Consider the following 24646-nt stretch of genomic DNA (forward strand, 5'->3'; position numbering starts at 1 on the left):
GTCTCACTTTCTTTAACATTTTGAGATGAGGGCAGTTTTTTTTGATATTTTGAATAATTTCTCCATGGATTTTGATGAAAAAAACATTTTAAATTTAGGTGGCTGGTATCAATGAGTACAACAGGGGACTTTTTGGCCCTGGTGGAGGTGTACGCTCTACTTAGTGCCATTCTAGTTTAATCAAAATAAGCAACCAACCAACCAAATCAAACCAGGATCCATCTCTGTCAGCAGCTAGTCAGGCTTCACTTTAGAGAACCTGGGCCGGAACAAACCAAACCTCTTGTATAGTAGTGGGATGCCAAGCCCCATGTCCCCTCTTGCATTTTTGAGTGTTTGACCAGTAGTGGGCAGTCTTGGATTAACTGCTCATTCAAGATCCATCCTCAGGAAGTGATATCATCCTAAACATTTGAAGTCTTTGCACTACACAAAACTGTCTCTCTGACAGCAATCAAATATACAGCCTCTATGGTAATGATAAAAAAAAAATCTTAAAACTTAACCCTGAAAAAAACACAATTATAATTAAGATGTAAGTAAGCCTGTGTGCACTAGATGGCAGCAAAAGCATCTGCTTTCATAGAGACTTGAGAAATAGTTAGATTTTTCTTTTATCCCTTTATTTGTTTTGTTTAAATTTTTAGTTCATAAAAATCCAACAACACTTAATTTTGACCTGAATTTTATTATTTTATTGCAAATCACAATGATCTTATGAAACAAGGCCACATTTGGGTGGGAGAATCCTAAAGGATTCTAACAAGCCTCATTTGAAGGTGCAGAAGAGTAAATGAACAATCAAGACTCAAAATGATTTAATTTTTGATTTGTTTGTCCGTCATACATGAGAAACATTCTTAAAGAACCTGGTGTCAATTATTACACTGTACAGTCAATTCAGATATATAACATGGAAAGGTCATCAATATTCTAACTAAAGCTTAGATACAAAATGGTCAGTAAAATGCATTGTTTTAAAGCAAAAATACACTGTATAAGGAATGCAGAGAGCAGCTTTCACAAAACAATTCACACAATGTCATTTATCATAATTTTAGATGAACTTTGTTTACGCAACATCTTGATGAAAGTACATTAACAACAATTAACATCACCTGCTAACCACAGCATCTTTGCAGCCCATCCAGCAAATCACCATTGCTCTTATGTAAGTTTTCTTGTATTAGAATTTCCACTGATTCACAAAGTCACTTAGTGAGTGAGAGGGTGGGGAGAGAGTGTGGTGGAGCTTCCTTCTTTATTTTTTTTAATTATTGTTTGGGGCTATTCGCCCTAGCTCTTATCCCCAGCGGCTCCCGCCTCTCGGGCTGCCTGTCCAGGTTGGGGCTGAGGCCCCTCAGTGCTGCAGAGGGCAGGCGAGAAATCCCGTTCACTGTCAGCGCTCCACTGTCTATTGGGCAGATATAGTCCGCAGAGTCATCAGGTTTCCTCTTTCTGAGGTGACTGAATTGGGTGAAGCCCAGCTTCTTTGGCTGAAACACAAAAAAGTCCAACCCGTTAACGCATCACTTTGATTTGATGCTGCAACGACCACATTTTTTCTCTCAGATTGTGCTCTTACCTTTACTTTAGCAGTGGTAGTGAGGGGCACATGGCCTGTGGCGTTGCCATATTCTCGTTTCTCCTGCGTGGCCTGAGTCCCCACCAGGGCAGAGAAGGCAGTGGCGAGGTGGCGGCGGAGTAAAGTCTTTTGTGGAGGAATATTTAAGAGGAGGGCCAGAGTCTCTGAGCTGAAGCGAGGCTCCAGGATCTGTGGGAGAGCGTTGGACGGCAGATGGCGGCAACAAATTTAGCTCTCTCGGCACGTAATGCAAGCATGTAACGCCAGAATGACTTAAAAAAAAAACTTGCAGACAAACTCAAAATGTAAAATACTTACAATCAGCCCGCCATGAACTCCGCTGCCTCGTAGATTAGGAGCATACTCAGCTAGATCCACTGCTCTTAGCCACTCCATCACTCGATGGTTAGACCACTGCACCACCTCTGAGGGAGAGGGCTGTCTCTGGAGAAGTTCAAAAAGAAAATGTCAATTTGTATTAAACCCTCTACCATCTCACTTATAACTGCTGGTAACACTTTGTAGTATTAATTAATAAATGGTAAATATAGTTAGTTAATTAAACTTTACTTAATAGTTGTTGTTTTTTTACTTTTAATGAACAATTTAATGTTTTATAAACCATTTACTAAGCAATTATTTATGTATAATGCTTTGCTACCCTGCTTTTAAATACACTCCAAGTGAGCATAAGGCTCAAACAGCATTCTTTGGAAGCAGCTGTATTAACGTCTGCTTGTCTCCATCTTGTGGCCTACTGAGGTGATGACACCTTTTACCACTTTAGAGCAGCTTCTCAGTAAAATACTTTGGATTAAAATGCCCTTATGTTTGAAAGTCTGCTTTGTGCTACATTCTCTCAGCTTACACACAAAATATAGTACAATATAAAACACAAGACAACAGCTATATACAACACACAGCTCACAATTACCTCTTCCCCTGGTCTACGTCGAAGACAGTTGGGGTTGAACTTGTTGGCATGAAGGACATGGATGGCACATTTAATACTGAGATGATGAAGCTGGCTGGTGACCTTTAGAGTCAAGAGGTCATTCTGCGTAAACAGCAGAAGAACATCAGTGAGCTTTATGTACAGTATAGAAATTCATATAATAGTTTTATTTTTACGATTTTGAATCATGTCTGAAATTGAAATAAATGTGTTTGCAGGCCTCCACTTTAATAGACGATGTTATACGTTACATGCAGGATGAACTCTTACCACTGTGAGGTATTGTATCATTCGACCGTCTACTCGAGCTTCATGGAATTGGTCTTTATATTGAGGCAAACCAATATCATCCAACCAGCCTAAATGGACGAAAATCAGACATTAATTAACTTGACTTCCCCTCACTCAACCTTTTAATGCTGATACAAGTATCACCAGCTGCGAGCTGTGAGAACAGGTTCATGACAACTGCTCAATGAAGATACAGTTCCTCGATTTGAATGCTGGCTATATTTGCACTTAATTCAAATATATTTACATCTCACACACTACCAGTTCTTTGTTGGTTTGTACATGTGATTTGACTGAGAACATGCAAGCATGAGAAGTTGAACATTTTCCATGTAGAGAGAGTCTTACGGGTGACCCAGATGTAGTCCAGCTCAGACGATTTCTCTATAACTTTAGTGGTGAATGCGTTCAGAGCGAGCTGCAGCTTCTTCCTGTGCAGTGGATTCTTCATACCCATCTCCTGAGATCAGAAAAGACTGTTTTGAAGACCATGCTATTTCATTTAGCCTGATTAGGATGGCATTTTTTAAACGTTTCTTATATTTCCATGACTATTTTTCTCTCTGATCTTATTCTTAAATACTGTGATAGTATTTATAAATGTGTTATCTGACCTTCTCAAAATCCTGAGGAGTGGCAGACAGCAGTGTCTGTCCATTTTCAACCCACTGTCTGGTGAGATTGAGATACTGGCCCAGTCCGTAGTCCTCTAGCCAGCCACACACCTGCCCCTTGGTCCACTGGCTGAATGGAATATTCATATCTCTGAAATAAGAAAAGCCAAATCAGATAATTAAACCAATACCAAACATTTCAAATCTCTGTTATGCTAACAAAAGTCCTGAAGCCTCTTTAATTACAGTGTTTAATAAAGGTTGGAGGTAGTGATGAAGCAGCAAAACCAACACTGAGCTTTACCGTGAAGAGTCATAAGATTCGGGGGTCCGGGTCAGTCTGGGTCCTGCTGTTGCTCGTAGTCCCCCTCTTGTAAACTGACCACCATCTGGATCTGCTGCCTGGAGCCCTCCAGACTGGGTTCTTCGAAGTCTGTATGGATGAAAGTAAACTCTCGGGATAAACATGCTAGATACTACTTTAGTTCACTCGGGTAAAATAATCAATTCGGCACAATCAGTATACATTTACTTTATAGGGAAATATAAATGTTAAGGTGTCAGAAAAATAATAGACAATACTTTAAATTACTGTGGTCTTTTAATACTGAATGTCATTTATTTACAGTTTTGTGCAATTTCAGTCATTTTATATTAAAGGTGCTACGGTATATGTAAGAACTGGCCACTTCACAAATTCAAGCTCCAAACAAATAGAGGGCAGCATATCACCAAAGTAACCACAAACTATTGCAAACTGTAGCTGCTGTTAGCAAGTTAGCTCAATTAGCCATGCAGTTAGTAGTCTGGACTTGGAGTGTTACTATGAGGAAGAATGGGCTGGGGCTAGCTGGTTAGCATGCTAACTTCAGTAAATATCTCAGCAACACAATACATAAACAACTCTGAGTTAAGGTCAAAACTCTTATTTCTTTACATTCTGTTAATACTTTTTTAATGTTTCAAACTAAAATTAAATTCTCACATATTGCACCTTTAGGCTTTTTTCTCTTTGCATCAACATGTTTTTATACACTATCAAATACATTCGTCAAAAAGCATATGTTAGGTAGACTTGCAATGCATATTTATACATGTACATGTAATTTAGGTCTATGTAATGTCTAATGGTCCTTTTCTGGCCTAAATCAACATCTGTGTTGATGTATTGTTGAAGCATCTGTGTATTTTCACACACTCACTTTCCCCAGAGTCTCTTGAAGCTCCTGTTATTCTTCATGTACTCTGGTGAGCCCACAGCTCGCTGGCCAGGCTGTGGACTCGCTCCAGAATGAACTGGGGAATTATCGCTTGAAGTGCTGTCGTCAACTTTCTCCGACTTTCCTTTAAGAGGTTACAAAAACCACAGTCAGTGTAATACGACCAAGTACAAATATGGTTCAAATTGCAAAAATGTCCTTTTAGATTTTATAGATGCATTTGATTAGTTGAAAAAGACATTGGCTCACTGTAATCTCGCCAAGTAAAAATAATCTCAACAATGGTACTAAAAGATTAGTCTTAATTTATATTTTCCTGTAGTTCAGTCATTGTTAAAGACAAAATCTTGATGATGATTGAGTGGAAGGCAATAAAAACCTTTTTTTCCCTCCCTGCATACCAAACAGAAGATTAAAAGCTACCAAGTGCACATGTGGTGCTTTGCCTTCTCACAATGCTCCATTCAGGAGAGGGAGCGCAGGTTACAGACCATTGAGTTCAACAAATAATTCATCAGGTAATGCACCATGAAAAAGAAGCAGTTTAAGCCAAACTTCACAAGGTGAGATCTTTATGATATACGCTGCAGTTAGTCACTACTCTACAGCAGATGGCAACACAGAGAAATTAGGGTGGGGTTCAAGCTAAAACTGGTCAGTGAGGCTGAGGAAGGGTGGAGCTGTGGTCAATCAGAGCAAGACAGAGGGTGTGTTTGGTGAGAAAGTCTATACCATAATCCATCTGCTCCGTCAGGAGCCCCTGCAATTAAAGCTGTGATCAAAGGAGCAGTGGTCGTCTGGTCAAAGGAGAGCGGCTTGCTCTGTATATGAATACTCATGGGAATTACTGGCCTCACGACTCGTCCACAGAGAAAGCTCTGATACTATATTAGGGATTATTACCGCACACTATCCATCATAAATCCTACATCACCCATCATAAGTAACATCCTGTGAAGCCTGGATTTACTTTGGCTGGAGTCTCCATCCTCGCTTCCATCTGGAGACCTTTGACTCTGGATCTCACTGCTGCTGTCTTCGATCCCATTCTGCTCCGACAGAGACGAATTCACAGGCAGCGTCTGACTTCTGGTGTCACCCGGATCGCTCTGGATAAACCGGAATCAGATGCAAGACTTTGATCAATAAAAAGCTGTAAATATGTGTTCAAAACAAAAGATTCTTCTGCAACTATCATGTGAGAAACAGTACAGTAGCTCACTGTCGAAAAATTACTGATGCATTCAGGGTCAACAATACAATACACAGATAGCTGATTCTTGAGTCCCCTTCCAACGTCTGCATTTGACGATCTGGGATTTAGACTCAGTAATCAACTATCTTTCTCCAGAATAGCTCACCCCACCTTTAAAAGATAAATGACACGATGTAAGCATATTTGATTTTTATGATGATTAGAAAATACCTTCTGTAAAGATCCATTCGTCAGGTCATCAATGCTTCTTGATAAAGTCTGTGGTTCTGTTCTGAGAAGATAAAGGGCAAAATCATCTCAGTAAAATCCAACAACCTAGGAGATATTGCAGTCAGCCATCGAGGAAAAGCTGCTTCACTACCTGGAATCACTGTCCTTATTGACTGAGGAAAGAGAAGTCCGTTGGGAGGAAGAACTGTTTGTGGAAACATGTGATACCTGTGAGAGGTCAAAAATCATTTTAGAGAAAACACGATCACCAAAATCATCTTCATGCAAACATAAAACAGTATGAGCGCAGCTGAGGTTGTTTGTACCCACTTCAGACTTCACATCCTCAGATTTTGCACTGGCAGAGTCACTGTTCTTCATCAGGGTGTGCACTTCTTCCTCACTGCTGCTTGATGGAGTCCTACCATTTGACAGCGAACGAACAGCAGGTGGAGCTACAGCAACAAAGACAGGAAATATTACTCCTCATCCCATGCAGCGGTATGTGTCTCTGCTAAAGAAGGAAGTGCGGTGGCTTTCATTAAGCTCAGACATTGTTGCTAACAGAAAACAAATGCCGCAAGGGAAGGAGAAAGGATTGAAGCTGATTACCTTGCCTTGTAGCGTGAGTGACCTCTCTGAATTGCCTGCACTGATTCAGGAGCAGAGTGAGCTCTTCAATCCGTCGGTCCTGAAGAAAACACAGAAGGGGGCGTTCAGGGCCAACAAAATCCAATTAAGATGTTTATCTGAGGTTAGAAAACGCACATATGGACTATGCTTCACTCTGTTACTGACCGATATGCCACACAAACGTCTCTCATTAACCATATGGCCTTTACATCAAAGCGGTGTATAGGGAGGGGGATTGACACGGGCCTGGCTGGAAATCTTAGTTGTGGTGACCAGCTGTGTGGAGTGTGTGTTTTTTGAAGTGGTGCCCGTGCCTGGTTTTGACATGGTTCTCTTAATGCAGCTCACTCCAAAATTAGGCTTGGCAGGTCGAGGCCTACTTAAGTGTGGCTTTGCCCAAAATGGCTCGCCTTGGGGTGGGTGCGTACATGTGGGTCTTCACTCGTGTGCCACATGGAGGCCCGTGTCTGCAAGTCTTTAAAGTCTAAGAGGGAGCTGGGAGGGAGAATACAAAAGCCCCTCTGTACTATAAAAGGTTCGAGGGCGGCGCCTCTGAGAAATGACAGCATCTAAAAACAGTCACCTTCCACCTTTAGAAACAGCAGCGATGATAGCACTTCTATATACAGGCCGGTAAGACGCTGTACATTGTTGTAAACTGATGACAACACACATGCTGCTCTAAACTGCATAATCACATACAGCTGTGTTGACCAGAGAGAGGGGATAGTTTTTTAAGGTCGCTGGCAGCGGTGAAAGAAGTACTTAAATCTTTAACTTAAGTAATAGTATTATGCCATAGTATAACAATTCTACATATACCACAAGTAATTTTTTTTTTTTTTCCATTTAAAATCTAACTTAAAGGGTAACTCCACCAATTATACACATTAAAGTGTGTTTACAGGTCTTGGGGAGTTCTACTGCATATGTGAAAAAAGGAACTTAGCCACTGAGCGACAACACTGGAGGCAATTTATCAGATTACACGCAGCTTCCTCTGGAGACACAAAAGGCTTTATAGTAGCCACCACGACCTGTGAACATATTTGTTGTCTAGAATTGGTGGAGTTACTTTCCGCCATAGATCAATGCTAACTTACCTTCTCATCATTGGCAGCTACCAGTGATTTCATCCCACTCCTAAGCTTCTGCAGTTCCTGATCTATAAAGAGAAGCACTGATTATTAATATGTATAGGCAGCTGCTCATGACATAAATTAGCATGTATAGACACATGGTGGAATAGTTATGTAGAAAGAAAGGAAAGGCAAAAATACATGCTAGCATGTTTTAGATGTAGTCCTCACTAGGGTGCCATCTATAAACCAAGTATTTTTAGATTGGCCCAAGCCTTTTTTTAATCCACCAATCATATCTTTAGCCACGTCAGCTTTTACATATTTGGACCCACAGCGTATAGTTGTTGTAACAACTGCAGGCATACAGGCAGCAACGCTGGTGAGAAACATTGGTCGTACTGAGCAAGTACCCCAGAGAGGCGTTTATCTACGATGGACAAAATTAAGAACAAACAAGACATTAATGTTTTCAGGAATTCACAAAGACGCCGGAGAAGAGGCCGTAAGGAAGAGAGATGATGCGTTGTATGAGTATTTGGAAATGAGTTGGTGATTGCCAAAGCTGCCCCTCAGAGCAGGAGGAAACAAAAGATACTAAAATAAAGAGTCATGTCTGGAGAGAGGAAATAATGAAAGATCAAAAGTAGCCATGGCCCATGGGGTTTAAAGTGATTTTCATTAAGTTCTGTTCAGGCTTACATTTGGTGTTTAGCCTCTTCCTGTACATCTCCTCTGAGAGACAGACAGACAGAGACCCATGATGAGACATTGAATTAAAGGGCCGAGACAGAATTTTCCCACAGCTTAAGTTAATGAATGCAAAAAGGAGTCGTTAACTGTGTCGACTATCAGGCTGGGTGACTCTGTCAGAGCGAGAGGCTACGGGTTGGCAGGTTGGTCGAAGGGCTTGAGGCTGGGTGCTTTGCTTACCTCTCTCCGAGCTCTCAGGGGATAGAGAGGGTCTGGCCAGCAGTTGAGTGTGCAAGCTCTCGATCTCGGCGTTCTTACTGAGCAGAAGCTGCTGAAGGCTGCTGATCTCCGCCTGCGGGTGCCACACAATGAGGAAGTCTTAGCGTAAAAAGGACACGAAGTTCTGCACAAATATAATGCGTGTGCCAAAAGCACGTCTGTTTAAACATGCACAGCTAAAAGCAATTCACAAATACAAGACATGTGCATGCAGTCAAGTGCCAGTACATGTTCTCATCTGAGACACAAACTTTTGCAAGATATTGATGTTTTCTTTCCACCACTATCTATATATAAAACACCCACAACAAAGCACAGAAATGTTTCTTCTCCGTATTTAGGGGAGCCAAATATTAGTCTGGAGTTTATAGTTTGTTTTGATGTACGTTACAGAGTATAAGGAAAGAACAGATGGCTATAAAGTTAAGTTCAGGCTGATGTATTTGCCAGTGTGTTCTTACGTCGTGGAAAAGAAAGTGGAAGATGCACTTTTAGCTTCGTATCCCGCATCATACCCCTGTTTCACTTGATCAAAACATGATTTATGGCTGGTTTGTTTTAGCAGAGTAAGATAGAGTAATCGACATCAGCCATATCAACATCTGTAGCCATTTACTCTCGATTTCCTGTGCTTGATTAAAGATTTTTTGTCATTCTACTACCATTAACCGAAGCTCTAAACTCAGAAAAACAAGAAGGATGTTGATGTGAAATGTAGCATTTTGTTCCTCTTGCAATTCTGGGTAAACATCCAGTTGGTGAAATAATGCCAGAAGGGTATTTGAAGAACTTCTAAAAGCTAAAAATAAAGAACTGCGGATGGCAATTTGACTTTGACTTATACAGTATTACACACAACGAAGAACTGCCAACATGATATTGGTATTAAGGGAAAGGTAGAGGGGAAAAACAGCAAGAAAGAAAGAGAGACAGAGAGAGAGAAATATTCTAATCTCTGGGAGACGTGGGATCATGCCAAAGTATACAAGTAGGACATTAAAAAAGGGACCAAGCCATTATTAAAGCTATTTCTACAGTCCTCTAAAATAAAAAGGTAGAACAGTTCTCGCTTCTTAAGAAAACATAACGTGTCCGTGAATGAGACAGTGTGTGCAAAACAGAATGACTCACTTAGCTGGCTGGAACATCGGATTGGACAGCATTTAGGAAAGTTGAATGGACAGTTAGCAGAGGAATTCAAGCACTGATGGTGCACTCACTGAAAAGAAGTCTAGACACCGTGAAATTCAGAACTTTTTTTTACCTTTGTTGCTTTGAGTTTCTTCTCGTACTGTATCTTCTGATCCTCCAGGTGCTCTACCTTATCCTTGAGGATCCTGAGCTCCTTGATTAAGCCCTGAAACAGAACGCATTAGAACGTTTAGCTGCTTTAAAGCTGCAACATGTAATAAAAGGCCACCTGTTGAATTCATACTCGAAATACATGGGGGCAGCATATCACACAGGGTAACAGCTAACTGCTATGAAATGTATTCTCTTTATGAATCCATGAATGTAGCTGCCGTTAGCTAGTAAGCTCAGTTAGTCTTGTAGCTAGTGGTTCTGTTAGTTGACTGTCCAGACTGAGTGTTGTCGCAGCCAGGCGAACAGGAAACAGGGCCGAGCTCAGCAGCCTCCCAGTGAACACAGCCGGAACTGGAACGACCATAGCGAACCCAGTTCAGGCAGGGACAGGGGGGTTGTGAAGCGGGAGAGGAGCCAGAGGGGAGTTGTGCATGGCAGCGGGGAAAAACAGCACGTAGAGCCCGGACACTTTTAGATCTAACTTGGTGAATTAATACTGCATCCTGACTGCATGCAACCCCGAGAGCAAGATTGTACCCCATCCAGATGTCAGCCGATAGCAAACCGAATAAACCAGAACTGGCCCCAATCTGGGCCACAGTTCATTCATTTCTGGTGGGCTGAATCTGGCCGAAATCTGGGTTTATTCGGTTCGCTCTTGGCTGACATCTGGCCAGGCTATGGCCCGCTTGTGGCAAAGATCTAGCAAACAGGAGCGATCCGCCCAAGTGCCATCATTCTTCATGGTATGTGGGCCTGATGAACGCATATGCTGTGGGCCGGATCTGGGCCGCAACAGTTTTGCTACCTGGAAAACTTCCGATGCGTCGCAATGTCAGTCGATGCTGTCCTCACTGAATCTGTTAGATATTCCTTCTGTTATACCATGTACACAAATCATGTACCTATCAGTTGTGCTCTGGAGATCAGACTGGATACTTAATCACTAAAGTAGAAGATATGTGAGTTTGCAAAGAAGGCCTTTCTTCCTATGTCCTGTGTTTTCTTCTGTAATAGTTATATGTTTCTCTACTTGAAATGAAATACAATATAGCGAACAGTGTTTTTTCTTACCAGAAAACCAGGAGGGAGACTATTTAGGCTCTTTGTAGTAAAACGAGGCAGTCTTGTATGGATAACACCTAGTTTGAACTTGAATAAAATCAAGCTTCGTTGCTGGTGGAGTGGTGCCTTTCGACAAAACCAGAGTTTGGGATTGTTGGAACACTGTTAAGCTGAACCGATATGGTTTTGGTGAGTTTTATGTCGTTTCCGTCGTGTTTCAATGACGTGTGTTTTATGAGGCAATTAAACTCGTCTTAGTTCAGTCAAAGAGAGAAACTTTGCCCGGACTGGGAACGAACACAGCGAACCAAGCACAGAGATGAACGGAGGCCAGTTTCATGACAGGGAATACAATTCTGAGGTGATTTACAGTGGATCCAACCAGAACTCAACTAGAGAAACTTGAATTCATAAGGAGTATGGTGCATGGTACATGTATGGTACATCGGGGCTAAGCAATACAATCGGATTATCACCTCTTGAGGTACAAAGTGCTATTGCGAGACAGAGCTGGCCAGGGCTAGCTGGTTAGCATGCTCACATCAGTTGATATCTCTGCGACAATATATGTAAATGTCTTTGATCACAACTGTTATATCTTCACATTTTAGTTAATTTTTTTAAATAATTTTAAACTCAATTTATTACAAATTGCCCCTGTAATTATTTAGGTGATGTTAGTAGATCTGCACATTGTTCTTTAATAGCACACAAGGTCACACACTGATGCACAACAGATAATCCGGTTAGCTTTGCTGCTTTTCCAAACATGGACATCGAGCTGTGCAGAGAGTATCTGGTGAGTGCTAGCTTCAATGGATCTGAACCTAACGATCACACAACCCATGCTGCACACAACGCTACAAGTCATGCTGGCAGGCTGTGCCTACACTTTCTCCTCCGCAGTGGTACTCCAGCTCTGCATCTGAGCTACCCTCTTCCAGGCTGCTCGTGTCCCCGTCTGGAGCCTCCTCTAGTCCCCGCATCACCCCTGAGGTTCTGTCACAGGACGGCCCGGGGTTCGAGCCCTGGCCCTCAGCGGACTCAGTAGGGCAGGCCGCTGGAGAGCTGCCGTCAGCCGGGATCTCTAAAGCCTTTTTCTCCTGGATCTTGCTATTGATCTCCTTCTGAAACCGACACATCTGCTCCTGCAGCTCACTAATGAAATTCACTACAGTCTGACAGATGCAGTGGTGGAGAAAGAATTGAGAAGAATGTTCAGAGAGAGGAGAAGGAATGTTGTAGAGTAGGTGTATATGTCTTTGTTTGTTTCAAATTGTTTTTTCCCTCTATCGCATGTCCACGTAACCAAATATACATGATATAAACCTTGAGAAGGTGTAGATTTGGTCTTGAGCCTGAATACATAAATATGATAGTGAACCTGTATTGGAAACACAGACTCTTGGCTGGTCCCCATTTACAGAGACTGTGCCAGTTGGTCTCATCTGGTGAACACATATTGTTTTATATTTCTTCATGAGCCGGAACTTCTCTCTTGCTTTGGCCATGACTGTATCAACATTATACTGTGCCATATTCCTGAACTCAGGCGTATCCTGTTTATCGAATGGGTATCTTGCATTGATGATTGCAAGAGAGATGGAAAGGTTTGCCATCGTTTAGAGGTGATCCGTGCCCATGTTCCTTCAGAAAGACTGTAAACAGCAGCCGAGTTATGCTCGGCCTGTGGACAGAGGAAGTCTCACTTGGGGTCCGGTACAGCGGATATGACAGATGATATTGAGTGCCTGCAAGGCTAAATTTAACTGTGGGTTTACTGGCTCCACAGCAAGGAGGCATGCACATGAGTGTGTGTGCATATGTGTGGATATGTTTGTGTACTAGAGGCAGCACGTGGGAGGCCAGTAAAGTGTTCAAAGCAGATTTTTTTTCCTATTCTCTTTAAGTCCAAGCAGCTGTCGTAAGGGAAAGTTGTACACGTGATGAAAGCAGGATTAAGAAGTGCTGAAACACTGTCGTCTACTAAAACACTCCTATAGTATACAAATACAGAGCAACACCCTATAAACACTCAAGCATTTAAATAAATCATTTTCTTTACAGACGACAAATGTTTTCGGGAACATGCTTTTTCAGAATAGCCAAGTCAACCTTCACCCACTACCAAGAACAAAAATTCTCTGGGCTAAAGCCTACACACACTCATATTTGGCCCGCCATCCATCATGCCAGCTCCGCTGTGCCTGAACTCTTTTAACCTGAGGACACAAAGGCTCTTTGACCGGCAGTGTTTTGACAGTAACTACATACATTACAGTATCCTGTCTGCTAGCAGCCCTGCTTCCCCTTTCTCCATCTCGCACGGTCACCAAATGCTCAGGATGTCTGCCGGTAACCTAACACATCGGTCTTAAGCAAATACATGATTCAGTTTAAGCTGACAAAAAATTTAAAGCCCTCCGAGACGTTTTTTCCTGTCGGCTTTGCCCAGGAACACCAGAGCCAGGGTTTGGGTGAATGTTCCCCTCCATCCGTCCAGAAAGTGTTTATGGTCTTCCATAAAATCAGCAGCTGACTTCAAGGTTAGATCCATCAGAAGACGAGGCAGATTTTTGTGTGTACCCTCGTCATTCCTGGCAGAGCTAGCTTCAAATTTCCAAGGACCGAAGTAAAAAAGAAGTTCCTGAGGATTTTAGCTGAACTAATTCCTCCTCCTTGCAAACAGCTCTCGGTGAAACAAACTGCAAGGACAGCTTGGTATTTACGAGTTTAAATTAAAAAAATTATCGTCAGATTGAATTTGACAGCTAAAACCTTGGAAAAACAGTAAATCCAGTTTCAAGTCCAACTTGTACTACTCTTCAAGGCAACCTTGTTCTGACTGACACATATTAGCTTTAAACAAGTTCTGACACAACTTAAACTCAGCGAACTGTGCTGCTAATTAAAAACAAAACCTTTCTGACCACAAGTGACAGGAAGCTGTGTGAGAAGCCTTACCTCTGCTTTGTGCTGCCTTTCAGCCCCATGGCTCTGCTTCCCCTCCATGTCTGCAAGCTGTACTTTCAGGTAGGACACCTCCCCCATAAGACTCAGCTTCTGGTTCTCCAATGACGTCCTATGCAGGAGCTCCTGTCATCAACAACGCAGAGACATGCAGGTAAACATAAACACATTACCCCTTGAAAGCCATACAGGGTCCTATACTCACTGAACAACAGCAGCATTAAGTATGAGGCACTGCACACTCCCAGTGCTGTAATGACAGTCCCCTCAGACAAACCCACTGGTTTCAGACGCTGTTTGAGTGGCTAAATATACACAACCCATGACCACTATTTATAATGCCTATTTCACAGCTCACTCAAAGTACACAGCAGAAGGAGAGAGAGAGAGTGTGTGTGAGTGTGTGAGAGAGAGAGAGAGAGAGAGAGAGCTACCGACAGCATGCAAAACATTCATAGAAAGAACATTTAAATAACTTTGACAGGTGCATTTTCCTGTCACTGTAAACTGGTGCTGAAAGAGACTACAGGTCTGCTAAACAGTTCCGTGCCTATCTGTCCTGACTGCCTGTCAGCCTTGAGAGTTAAGCCAGGCTACGCAGGCAGACGTAATACTAATTTGGTTGATGTCAAGCAGGTGCTAAATCACTTAAAGTCCAGAAATGAGCATCAGAGGGAGGCAAACAGTACACATGGATACGTCCATTTAAAAACTCCAGCTTCGGAAAAATATCTGGGCTTCTTCTGCAGTTGCACATGGAAAATATTAGAGCTTTGTCACCAGGAAGAGATTTAAGGCTCAGGTCCAAAGCCTCATAATGACCATGTCTCCGAGAAACCAGCCCCGGCTGCCCTTTGATACACTACATATACAGCACTGCGCATATACGTACACACTGAGCATTAAGTTCACTAAAAGACACATTCCTGGCACTCGTGTAATTAGTCAAAATAAGTTGAAACAGTCCACTTTGAACGGAAATTTCACAAGAGCGACATTATACAGACAGAATGAGATACTTTGTAATACCTGAATATCATCTTACTCCAGTGTCTGCCTGCAGCAAAGGAAGAGTAAGTGCATTTCCATCATGGTTGTAATGGTTTCAAGGGTCTTTTTTCAGTAGATTAAAGTTTCATACATCCATTCCACTCAGTGTTCTCTGTTGCCTTTAGCAGAGTCTCTGAAGTCAAAAAGCAAACAACTGAAACTTGCAGACATAGACTTCGAACTCTTAAAAGAGCACCACCCCTATTCTTTCTCCCTCCCATCTCTCCACCTTTTCCTCCCTTACTCATTTGTCCCTCTCGCCTCTGTTGTTGTTCTCGCTCTCCTCTCTCTCTCTTTTTTCTGGGCGTATGTGTGTGTGTTTCATGGTGCTTACAGGTTGGGGGTGTGGCCAGCATTGCTGTAATCACCTGCCCAGACGGACCAGTCTGGCCCTGCATGCATTAACCAGAAATTGACTCCGAGTGAGACACTGTCCTGGAATGAGTCTGAGCGTCCTAAATATTTTGGTCGTCAAGGTAATATGCAGACAGAAACAGTGGAATTTCTTCCCAGGAAGCAGGACTCATCCTGAGTTACATTCTGCAGTTTATGAGAAAAGACTGGATCTGCAGAGGAGTCATATTTTAAAGATAGATGGACTTTCTGGGGGCCTGTCATATCTCATTAAATGGGAGAACAATAGTGATATAAAAGCCCTGCATGTCTCATCTTGAAGGTCAGAGTTTCCTGATTTTAGTCCAGTGATACATCAAACATTTGGTATTGAGAAAGTCACATGCTGTGTACCTGCTGTAGCATCTCCTCTGTGGATTCGAGCTTGTGCTGATGCTCCACCAGAGAACTCTGTAGATCGCTGATCTTGGCTCCCTGAGCCTCCACCTGGTCAGTCAGCACACTCACCTGTGTGTGTTTGTGTTGTACAGAAAGTTAGACAGATGGCCCCAAAACCTCACAATAAAACTGCTTAGCCATTGTTGAGTTTCATGTTTTTTCGCGTAATTGAAGCCAAGGCCGAGCGGATATTCTTTTGGCCTCAGAGTTTCTCACGGTACACATTAAAGGAGACCATTATGCTTTTTATGTTTTTTTTTTTCCTTTCTTGTGCATGTAAAAGATCTTGAAAGTTAAAATCCCTAACCCTAGCAACCCAAAATAAAATTCTGAACCTAAAAATGACCATAATACCTTTAATATAAGCTATTTTCATGTAATTGCTGCGCTCATTTTGCTCAAAATTTCTACATCTGTGCCAGATCAAACAGTGCAATTACTTCCTTTCAGAAGAAATGAATGATCCTTTGTGCCTCGGTAGGTGCTTGCAACACTTCAGTGGCTTCAGCAATGTCAGCAGAACGCAGGTTAAATGTAAATCTGCAGCAAGAAAGTATTAAAGGCCACATAATAGCCAATCACATGCTAAAAGCCGGCTCCAAGCAGCCGACTAGAGCGGATTTTTACAAAGGAGTGTTTTATGTGAGTGAGGCCTGAAGAAACAAACAGTTCACCTGCTCTCTCTCTCACACACACACACCTACACGCTACAGCACATGGCGGTGCTAGCCTCAACCTGTCAGAGATAAGCACTTGTTCAGCACACCTGATAACCGCACACACCTACACACTTATATACGCAGGCAAACACATGACACAAAACAGGACATTCTGGTGTTGTAACAGCACCAAACCCAGCTTTATAACTGTTGCTTCGCCCATGCAGGTGAAAAGAAACACGACGATTGCGCAACATTTACAACACAAAGCTCTGATCTACCTTCGCCCTCTCTCTCATTCCTCTCTTCTCCTCTAACACTGTTATGTGATATGGGCACTGTGTAGAATCAGTTCCCACTAACAGTGCGGTGTCATGTGTCTTCTTTTATTTGAGCAGGCTCATATTCAGTGGAATGGATTCACCTTCCTGCTGTAGGTTGAGCGTGCTGTCACAACAACCTTTTTAAAGGTCATATACAAACAGAGACACTCAGAGATTCTATTGTTTTGTATTTTGTAATGATTAACTCACCTGCAGAACCAGTGACTCTTTGTCTCCCTCCAGACGTGATAATCGCTGCTGGTAGGACTCACTGTTGCCAGATGAATGGAGGTTTACCTTCAGAACAAAGGTCAGCTATTAATTTCCCTGTTAATACAGAACAGTTGCCCAGTGGGTCAAATTGAACTTCCTTGCATGAGGTTGCAGCCTCAGACACACACACACACACACACACAACTCTCAAACTTTCTATTGTGTCAGTGGGACGTGAGCGGCAACGTCTGTAAGAGGTTTACGAGTCCTAATCAACCATTAATCTTCTGTACAACACTTTATACCAGCTGATTAACGGAAAAAAAAATGTTGGGTGAAGGCTGGGCTTCAGGTCTGCTCATGCAGTCAGAGATATTACAAAGCCAGGGAAGTAAAGTGCGACCAAATGAGCTCAAATTTCTCAGAAATCCAGGCTTTCGACCACAATCATGGAAACATTATGTAGCCCAGCGTTCATCATCCTCAGCCAGACAGCTCAAGTGGTTTGCAATAATTTAAAAATACCATTAAGCCTTTAATGTATATTAGCAGTATAATATTTGAATGTACAGACTGCATACTTTAAGTATTATTACAGATGCTCTTTCACTTCTTTTTTTGTGATTAATATCGTTAGATTCCTGCAGAGTACCTCCTCTAGTCCCCTTGATATTTCTCATAGTTCACTATTCGGCAATAATAGACCCTGGTTTACTTTAAATGAACATTATGTAACTTTTTACCTTAAAATAACAGCTTCAAAATTATTTTGATGGTACAGTGTCTTGTAATAGTGTGAATGGTGTCTCTGTCTCTGCCACTCTGCCCCCTTTCACTTGTTTCTGCACTATGTAACTTCAGTGAGAGGGTAGGATCACAGCCTTACATACATGTTTACTTCAACGTACAAGTTTTCAACACATAACATTGTTATGACGTGATGACTTTTGTTTGTAGTTAGCACCTACATTAGGTTTGACAAGTTGTGCCAGACCTGGGTTTTGTATTCATGACAGTGGTGTTGCACTCAGAAACTGTGTGGGGTATCTCATCATTCAGTGTGTTTTTGTCTTTTCATATTTTTTATCTTTATTTATTGTAAAGCACCATGTGTATTTCAGTTTCAAAAAGTTTGATAAATACGTTTCTACGTTAGTTCTTACTAGAAGACAACTGTATTCCCAAACAATGTCGTGACAATCAGTCATACCTCCGTTATAGGGAAAAATCAACTAATTTTGTTCATATAGATTAGCAGGTAATAGCCAACATGAACCTGAGGCTCAGAATTGTACATAAAAATGATTGACAATCTACGCATGGAAAGGCTTCCTCTATGGATTTAGTATTCAGTAAGAATTATAACCTGAAGGAGGCAGTGAGGACTAATGACTTCTTAATGGTAGCAAGATGGTATGTGTTGTCTAATGACTCCCCATAGGTTCAAGTGGCAGGAAGTGATCTCTGCTGACGTGCATATACATTAATCTTTCTCCTCAAACACTTGAACCTCATGACCAGTTTGTGCAGTCAACACTTCACCCAAGTGTCACATCCACAGTGACCCATTTCAATATATTCTAGCTATCATGTTGAAATATTTAATGTAAGCCTTAAAGGGGCACTATGTAGTTTTGGAGAAGAAATTCTAACTCAGAATTGTAATATTTACAATATGAATGAGGTAATAATACAAACTCAGGAATATTTATTTTTACATAACTGAATAAACAAGCTGTTCACAGTGGAAAATAAGGTCCCCAGAACAGTGTTTGAAGCTAGAAAGGTGGCAGGGTCCGCCAAATATAAACAAAGTGAAACAGTATGAAACTGTGTTGTCCTTTAAGGTCACTTTGTTTACTCAGTTTATTCAGTCATGAAAACAAAGAGAGTTTGTTTGTATAGTTTGTTTAGGCATGACGAAAATCGAGGGAGATCTTTCTCTTCTGATTAAAATGTCTCCCCCGAAACTACATAGTGCCCCTTTAATCTGATCATTAACTTTTCCTGTCAACAAGGAGCAGGTATATCAGAGTGCATGTGTTGCATATTCTGCAGAACACCTCTTCAACTCACAAACAAAACAAAGTCTTCCTCCCAAATTATGCACCATGTGCACTATAATTATGTTGGGAAAAGCAACAAGAGCAAAAGCTCACATCCTTTGTGTGCAGTATGAAGGTATGAAGAGCAGACATGCAAGTGGAGGATGTCTTACCTTCCTGAGCCAGGCAAAATGTTTGTAGAAATCAATATCATACTCCATTCTGCAGGCCCATTGTACTGTAGGTCTGGCTCTTAATCTTACTAACAAACTTCAGCCAGTGCCAAAAAGCATCAAGGAGGATGTACAGATACCAAAGTCCAAGACCAAACAATGGCTCTTAACAATGTTGTGCTCTCGATCTCCCTGAATCCAAGTCTCCTCCTTTCACAGACCCTCCACACTGCAGTTGTAGTGAGAGCAGAGAGGACTTCAGTCCGTGTGGTTTGGAGTCTGGGCAGCTTGAGACTTTCAGAGCTGAGGCGAATAACTCAAACTATGCCAGTTGGCTGTACTCCGTTTCTTTCTTCTCTCTTTCTCTTTCAAACTCCCCCTTTTTTCTTTCTCCTGCTTTTTCTCTCAAGCGTGCTCAAACTGCTTCAGTATGTGCCACATCTCTGCACCTCATGATCTCTCATCTTTTTCTGTCCTCCCTTTCTGTCTCCTGTGCCTCTCTGAGCTCCCTCTCTTCGCTCTGTCTGAAGCACTTTCTAATTTTTGCGGGGCTTCCTAAAGGGGCACAGGGGAGAGGAAACTTTCTGCAGCACATGCTTGTCAGATGTGGTGCAGTAAAGACGATGCAGAAGGGGAGGAGGAGGAGGAGGAGGAGGCCGTGGAGGAGTCTGAACTTTAAGTTTAAAGTTTACAATAGCAAATTTAAGGGGAGTAGAAGAGGGCAAATACTTGACTCACCAGACAAAAAAACTATTGGCGTGACAGGAGTAATTCAGGGGTGCAGACTGAAGGAAATAAAGGAGAACTGGACAGAGCTGTTTGTACTCTGAACAGAAGCTCTGGATTTCATTACCAGTGCAGTCTGCAGTAGACGCAGCTTCCAGCTCTCTACTTTTAGCAGGAAGGAAAAAGCCATCCAGATGTCGGTGACCAGGATCAAAGACCACCACCGTATCACGCCACTAATAAAACCCATAGGCTCTGTAGCAGGAGACTGAAGTCATATATGCCCTATTATATTGGATACCTTAGCTTGGGTGTTGGATTTGCATACTGTGGGGGGGGGGTTACATAATGCTTTTGTGATCTGTCATCTCTGCCGGTACTCACCTCATCTCTCTCCAGCCATTTAACTATAACGTTTGCGGTATCAGTAGAGACTTGTTTCCTGAGAGCCTCCTGTTCTTCCTCACTCCTTTGGCCTTCCAGTACTGCCCTGAGGGCTTCAGTCAGCTGAAGAGCCTTGAGGGCCGGGTCCACACGAGGGGGAGGGTCAGCACAATCTGAGGATTGGCAATCCTGGCCGCCTAAGCGCATGAGAGCAGTGAAGAGCCCTTCACCCACCTTGCCTAAAGAGAGACAAGGAACAGGAAATCAACAGAGAGTTTGATTGCTCCAGCATCCTACTTTCTTGTGCATCACTACTGAGTGTGCAACTGATTAATGACTGGTCGGCTGCTGTGCTATAATAGTAGTTCCTGGGATGACCTCTTGAGGGCACCATTGTGCTCCCATGAGGCTTACTGGATAGAAATAGCATCAAATGGCTGAGTGTGGTAGACTCCACAAATTAAAGGTTCAACTTGTAGGTTACTGTAATGATCGTGTCTAAGCTGCAGAAAGTCATTTTCATGCATGCGATCTGGAGCTGAATCAAAGGTACAGTAAGGACAGAACTCGGACAAATGCAATGATTTGTCATGCAAGTCATATATTTTCAGCGACAGAGCGATAATTAGTTGTTATGTGTGGTGTGGTTTGTCTTTAGAGGGTGCTAATTGTTGGACGTCAACTCTATTAATAGAACTGTGTCTTCCAGCCATGTGCAAGTGAAGGTTGTGACAAAGAGCACTCACTGAAATGTGTCACCTCCACTAGAAAATACAGAAGGGAAGACACTGGTAAGTCATTTTGAGTCCGTGCAATTAGTGTACTGTGAGAGACATAAGATCAAGGAGAAGCTATAAAAGTGCAAAAGCATATAATTGAGTGTGTGTCCGATTGAGTGAAGGAGAATAAAGAGACAAGAGATTATATAAAAAGTTCAAAGTACAGTTCTGATCAAAAACTTCTATTTCCAACGTCTCAACATAAAGCTTTATTAACCCTCTTCTTTTCTAGCTCTTGTTTCTAACACATCCATCACAATTTAAAAATCCTGACATTTTTTTCTTTTCTTGTGTACTATATAGACTACTGTACGTTTGGGAGAATCATGTGACCAGTGCTGGTTTTATAGAGGCCTGCAATTACAAACTGGGCAGTCTATCGATAACGTAAACAGAAAGTCTTACCAGCAATAATGTCATCCATTTGCTCCAAGGCAGCCTCCAACATGTGGCTGGCATTTGACGCCATGGCTCAGACCGTCTTGTACAGCAGCACTCGTAGATCCTCATTCACTGGATTGTAGGAGAGTGTTAGCAGGCGGAATGAGAGCTTCAACAGAAGCACACAGAGCGTCGCAGACTACTCCCCTTCCTTGTCACACTTAGATCTTTTTACAGCGAAGCTCCAACAGCTGTCCTGACATCTGACTGACTTCCAAGTAAATAACCTCCTGAATGTGGCTTTTGGCTTTAAACTCTCCTCTCATTTTGTGGCCGGGGACTTACCCATTGTCAGCGCTGTTATCCACATGAGGCCAAAGCTCATATTTAAAATAGTTTGCTCCCTTTTGTTTTCATTGTTTGTATATATTTTCACTGCAGACCAGCTATATTGGGGAATAAAGTTTGACCAGTTACTGTAAAGAAACAATGCTGAAGAAGCAACAATTCTTTAAATTTTTAGCTCAAACCCTGCTGTTTTGGTGGATTCACCGAGGTCACATCAGCACATTGGACCATGGTAACCAGATTTTGATTGATGATGATGATAGAGAGCACACTGTTATAATGAGCAGTGCACAATGAAGCTGGAAAAAGCAGAAGCTGACTGAGCAGTCGCACCCATAAGAGCTCGGTGTTTGGTAATAATTCATTCATCGATTTGATATTAGAGTAAGTGTTTGGACTTGCGCAACATAAATGTGACCCTGACACACAGCAATACTGTCATTTAGTAAACTGCCATGTTTTATTGCTTCTCTGTTGTAACAAAGCAGCATTATAGTAGGATGAGCCACTGAAACAATAATGTGTATGTAATCATGCATCATACATTTACGTAAGAATTGTACAAATTTGAGGTACTTGTACTTGTGCTTGAGTATTTTTAATTTCCTGCTACTTCTCTACATGTTGGAGTTAAATATTGTACTTTTTCTCTACTACAATTTATTTTATAACTAGTTATATTTTGCAGATTGCATGATGCATCAGAGCCAAAGTGGTACATTTTAAATGTATTTATTTAATCAGTCATGATAATCAGCCAGGCCAGTAATTAATAGACCCATGGTATACACCATATTTACATGCCTGTAAATATATGTAAATGTATGTTAATTACACATACAGCAATTACTATACTTATAATTTACTTTTCCTTGTACTTTTGATACTTAAATACATTTAAAATCACATACCTTAACTTTTTTACGCAAGTACTATTCATATGGGTGACTTCTACTTTTACAGTAAGTAATAAGATAGTTTTACTCAAGTATGACTTTTTAAAACACTGCCACAGTGAGTTCAGCAAACTAAAAAGTAATGTGGACGCTTGCATATGATCTGATAAGAAATTACATAATGCTACTTCAAGAACGAGAGGCGATCCAGGCACTCGAGAAAATGTATCAAATGAGGAAGGAAATATTGAAAAGCCTTTATTATAGTGACTGAATCATTTAAAGGCCAGTCATTAAAAAACACATGGGGCCCAGGGTTTTTTTTAGAGCCCTGATAATATTCCCTTACTCATCTGATACATTTTCTTATATTTGGAGGGCTGGGATTGCCTCTCGCTTCTGAAGTACTCTTGATCCCATTTTCCAAGAGCACTCAACACAATTTTTATCTACACTGTTGTCATGGTCCTGTCATTTCTGTCTTCTTTAATTTGGTGTTTTCTGGGTTTTCTGTTCTGTTACCCTCCTGTGCTCCTCTCCAGTCTGCTTTCCCTTCACACCTGCACTGCATCACCTTCATTAGCCCAGCCCTGTTCCCAGTGTATTCTCAGGCCTATCAGCTCCTTCCCTGCTCTCTTCTCCGCTATACTCATTACCCTCACCTGTGTTCCTCCCCCTCTCTCCACTTGTACCTCATGCCCTCGTTAGTTTAGTTTGTATTCCAGTCTTTAGTTCAGTCTTTGTTGAGTCATCTATTGTGTTTGCCTGCTGCTCTGTTCAGTCAGCTGTTCCTGTTGTTAATTGTGGAAAAAAAAACATTCTGCATCTGATCTGCCTACCTGTGCATGACTTGTTGTGTTACAAAGAGCACCAGTCATTTCATTTTTCTGACACAATGTTACATTTAGATTTGTTGTAATACCTAACTAACCTCTACAGAGAAATATTACTTACGCTCTGATAGCACTGCTACATCAACTTTACTCTATGCCTTTAACAGTGAAGCCTAAAAAAATCAATGTAAATGCAAAATTGAATTTCTTAATTAGAGAGTTAGACTTCTGGCACAATTGAATAGATTCAGCTAATGAATGCTTTAATTAATTTATTTAACAGGAACCAATCAGTTACAACTTAGCATCTCTTCACCCGTTCTCTTTTAGGGGGTTAACTGCACAATTGCCACTAGGGTCATACCTGATCTATGCTGTAGTTTCTTATTTAGTCTGAGTAGTTTACTTGACTGGTTTAACTGGTTAAGCACCTTTTATTACCTTCTATGTATTACATTACCTTTCGTATCTTGTTTCAGTTAAAAACCTGTGCCATGTTATATACAGTATGGCCAACAGGGTGCATCAGTGGTCAAGAAAAAAAGAACATGCCTTCATACAGATCTCTATCATGCAAAAGCTTCTAAAACAATTAATAACGTAATATCTTAATGTCAGATCTTTGAAGAGCACCAGCTAGAAAAAATATACTGTGGCAATATGATTAACATATATTCCAACATATTATATGTAGCATTAACTGTATAGGTGTTTATTATCTATTCATCTCCCAAACTACAACATCAGTCCATTCAGCCATGTTTTGGTTAAACGGCATGTAAAAGTACATGTGCACTGAACGGTGTTTTGTTTTGATGACACTGCAGTGCTACTTGGTGTTTAAATTACCAGGGCACATACAGATGTCAGAGGCGAGGAGGTCAGAGTCCTGCTGAAAAAAACCCTGGTCACTCCCTGGTCAAACGCAA

General features: G+C 41.6%; 1 protein-coding gene across 2 annotated transcripts; it reads right to left on the reverse strand.

Moving 5' to 3' along the window:
- Nucleotides 1-672: 672 nt before the first annotated feature.
- Nucleotides 673-23442, reverse strand: ppfibp2a (PPFIA binding protein 2a). Of its 2 annotated transcripts, XM_073464492.1 has the most exons (24): nt 23407-23442; nt 21665-21772; nt 20481-20719; nt 17150-17236; nt 15913-16026; nt 14110-14241; nt 10040-10132; nt 8737-8848; nt 8506-8538; nt 7828-7889; nt 6704-6782; nt 6422-6546; nt 6243-6319; nt 6092-6152; nt 5636-5774; nt 4648-4789; nt 3750-3878; nt 3446-3596; nt 3180-3291; nt 2811-2899; nt 2520-2642; nt 1904-2029; nt 1586-1774; nt 673-1496 (listed from the first exon to the last, which is right to left on the reverse strand). In XM_073464492.1, the coding sequence occupies exons 2-24, from the start codon at nt 21726-21728 to the stop codon at nt 1275-1277; spliced, it is 2700 nt and encodes an 899-aa protein (XP_073320593.1). In that variant the 5' UTR covers nt 21729-21772; nt 23407-23442; the 3' UTR covers nt 673-1274. The 2 variants fall into 2 exon arrangements, with proteins under 2 accessions (XP_073320593.1, XP_073320594.1); XM_073464493.1 differs by lacking the exon at nt 8506-8538.
- Nucleotides 23443-24646: the final 1204 nt, after the last annotated feature.

The sequence above is a fragment of the Pagrus major genome, chromosome 4 (genome assembly GCF_040436345.1).
Source record: "Pagrus major chromosome 4, Pma_NU_1.0".
NCBI classification, from domain to species: domain Eukaryota; kingdom Metazoa; phylum Chordata; class Actinopteri; order Spariformes; family Sparidae; genus Pagrus; species Pagrus major.